Here is a 2,107-nt window from a genome sequence, read left to right on the forward strand (position 1 = left end):
GGGGATGCTCACAACACAACTAGCAACACATGAATCATTCATGATGATTACATAATTGAAGAGCTCACTTGATGGAAAGCCTTTTTTCAATGAGCCTATTTCGGTCACAAGCTCATGTTCACACGGAGTTCACTCCCGAGCCAGTTGTACGATAGGGCTTCAATATGAAGCTCCCTCCCCTATAAGCGGATCCCCAAGGTCCAGCTCTACCGCAGAGTTTCATGCGATAAACGCAGAGTCTCTGCGTTTATCACATGAGACGTTACAAATATTAGTGAAGAATCCTCTACACAAGACACGCGGCATATCACTTCTAAACGAGGAAATAGCGAGGCGTAACTATTTAGTACGGCCAGCTCTCTCTGAGACTGTCGGCATCTCTCTGCTGCTAGTGCCGCTAGCAGCTAGCCACAACCACAGCTAAATCCCGACTTGACTCTTGCCATCTCTTCCTCGCAGGATGAACGTCTAGGTCTAAAAGGGACCCTTTAAAAGGGTTTTATGATGACGTATTCGGTTGACTGGTGCAATATTGCCATTATTAATATTGACATTGACTGGTGTAATATTCGCCGCGAATAACTCGCGTGACGCACACGCGCGGTATAGAGCGAAATGGTGTCACTGCATAACACATTGTTTTTTACGCATGGAACAATGACTAATTCTGAATAATGCACTCGTGAAACGCGTGAATCACGCGCTTCACGGGTGCATTTTCATAGCACGAGGGGTTGAGCTTGCTTGTTGAGCACACATCACCTGGTGATTATCATCAGATGATATCAGACAACCAAAGTTGAGACGTCCCACTCGGTACACTCATTTCAACGGTGAGCTACGATAGATATATTCAGCGAATTTGTGCTTCCCTTCATTGAGTTTGAAATCGAGACGGTGAAGTTGTACGTCACGGTGACGTTGTCACTGCTACTTTTCTCTCTTTCATTTGGCGGAAGTGAGTCTGGCTTTCATAAGGATACTCCACATGCAAAGTACTCCTCGACAGGCTCCTCTACTGCCACCTATTCAACGCTCACTGTTCATTGTAGCACTGAGTGCTAAGCACTTCCATCCATCACAATCTAAAGGATCATCCAGTCGATTGCACGCTATTGCGACTGTCACGTGAATGGCTGCGCGTCCGTAGAGCCTGGCCATGCGAGTCACGATGAGCATGATCGTGAAGCTCATTTCAAAGCTGACCGAAAGCCTCCTAACATCATTGGTTTCCTGCCTGACTCTTTTATGAGCGTCGAGTTGACTGGAATTACTTATTCGAGTATCACAGTAATTTTATGACTCCGTTCACCATCTCGATAATGAACATCCTCCTCGTCGCCCTATTGATACATGGTGGGGCATATGCCTTCAAAATGGGCAACGTTCGTATGCAGATGAAGACGACACATTTCTGTAATCTTGACTTGAGGGACGTCAAAGGGAACCCAATGGGATGTCACATCTCCAAGGCTATGGAGACTGAAGGGCTGGTTCTACCTGGTATGGATGATAACAAGTCGTTCACCGTTCATCGAGACATCTTCATCGCCAAGGACGGTCAAGCAGTGGTTCAAGCAGCGCCAAGTCACCCGTACCTGTATCTCTTCATGGTCCAGAACGAGACGCACTTCAGCACCTCCCAATTCTTCAATAAACAGTCGTTCCTCATAAACCAGGGAACCAGGAAAATGGATGATATGCCCAATTCTCGCAGGCTCAATGCCAATCGTACGCTCGAGGATGATGGTTGGATCTATAAAGGCTTGATAGATGACGGTGAACGCAAGCTGAACATGTGGTCCAGAAGTGGCGTAGAAGGTGTTGATCCCAAATCGGGTCTCAACTTCACTGCCCTCGCTCAGACTGGTGCGATCAGTAACAGTTGGGTTCTCTATCTTGACGAGAATCACAAGCAGATGGTGGATCTCTTGGGTATCAATACCTTCGATGAAAAAATCTATCTCGAGTCCAAGGTCACTTATTGGGAAGATCTCGACGATGCATTAACTTTGGATGATGCCATAAAGGAGATTCACGCGGCGTACGGCATAGTCCAGAGCTACAATCAAGCAGCAGCAAAAGAGGAGGCGCCACAACTAGATGT

General features: G+C 46.8%; 2 protein-coding genes across 2 annotated transcripts in view; both read left to right on the plus strand.

The window, feature by feature from the left end:
• Pmar_PMAR023464 (hypothetical protein) overlaps window positions 1-55 on the plus strand; it is a gene marked incomplete at both ends in the record, with an annotated part of 1,197 nt that extends 1,142 nt beyond the window's left edge. The window contains one exon of the mRNA XM_002783296.1: window positions 1-55. Coding sequence (XP_002783342.1) covers window positions 1-55 — 55 coding nt within the window.
• Window positions 56-1,322: 1,267 nt separating this feature from the next.
• The window catches only part of Pmar_PMAR023465 (hypothetical protein), a gene marked incomplete at both ends in the record, with an annotated part of 986 nt that continues 201 nt past the window's right edge, over window positions 1,323-2,107 (plus strand). Inside the window, one exon of the mRNA XM_002783297.1 lies at window positions 1,323-2,044. Coding sequence (XP_002783343.1) covers window positions 1,323-2,044 — 722 coding nt within the window. The remainder of the gene's footprint in view (window positions 2,045-2,107) is intronic.

This window comes from Perkinsus marinus (assembly GCF_000006405.1).
Source record: "Perkinsus marinus ATCC 50983 genomic scaffold scf_1104296937140, whole genome shotgun sequence".
Taxonomy (NCBI): domain Eukaryota; phylum Perkinsozoa; order Perkinsida; family Perkinsidae; genus Perkinsus; species Perkinsus marinus.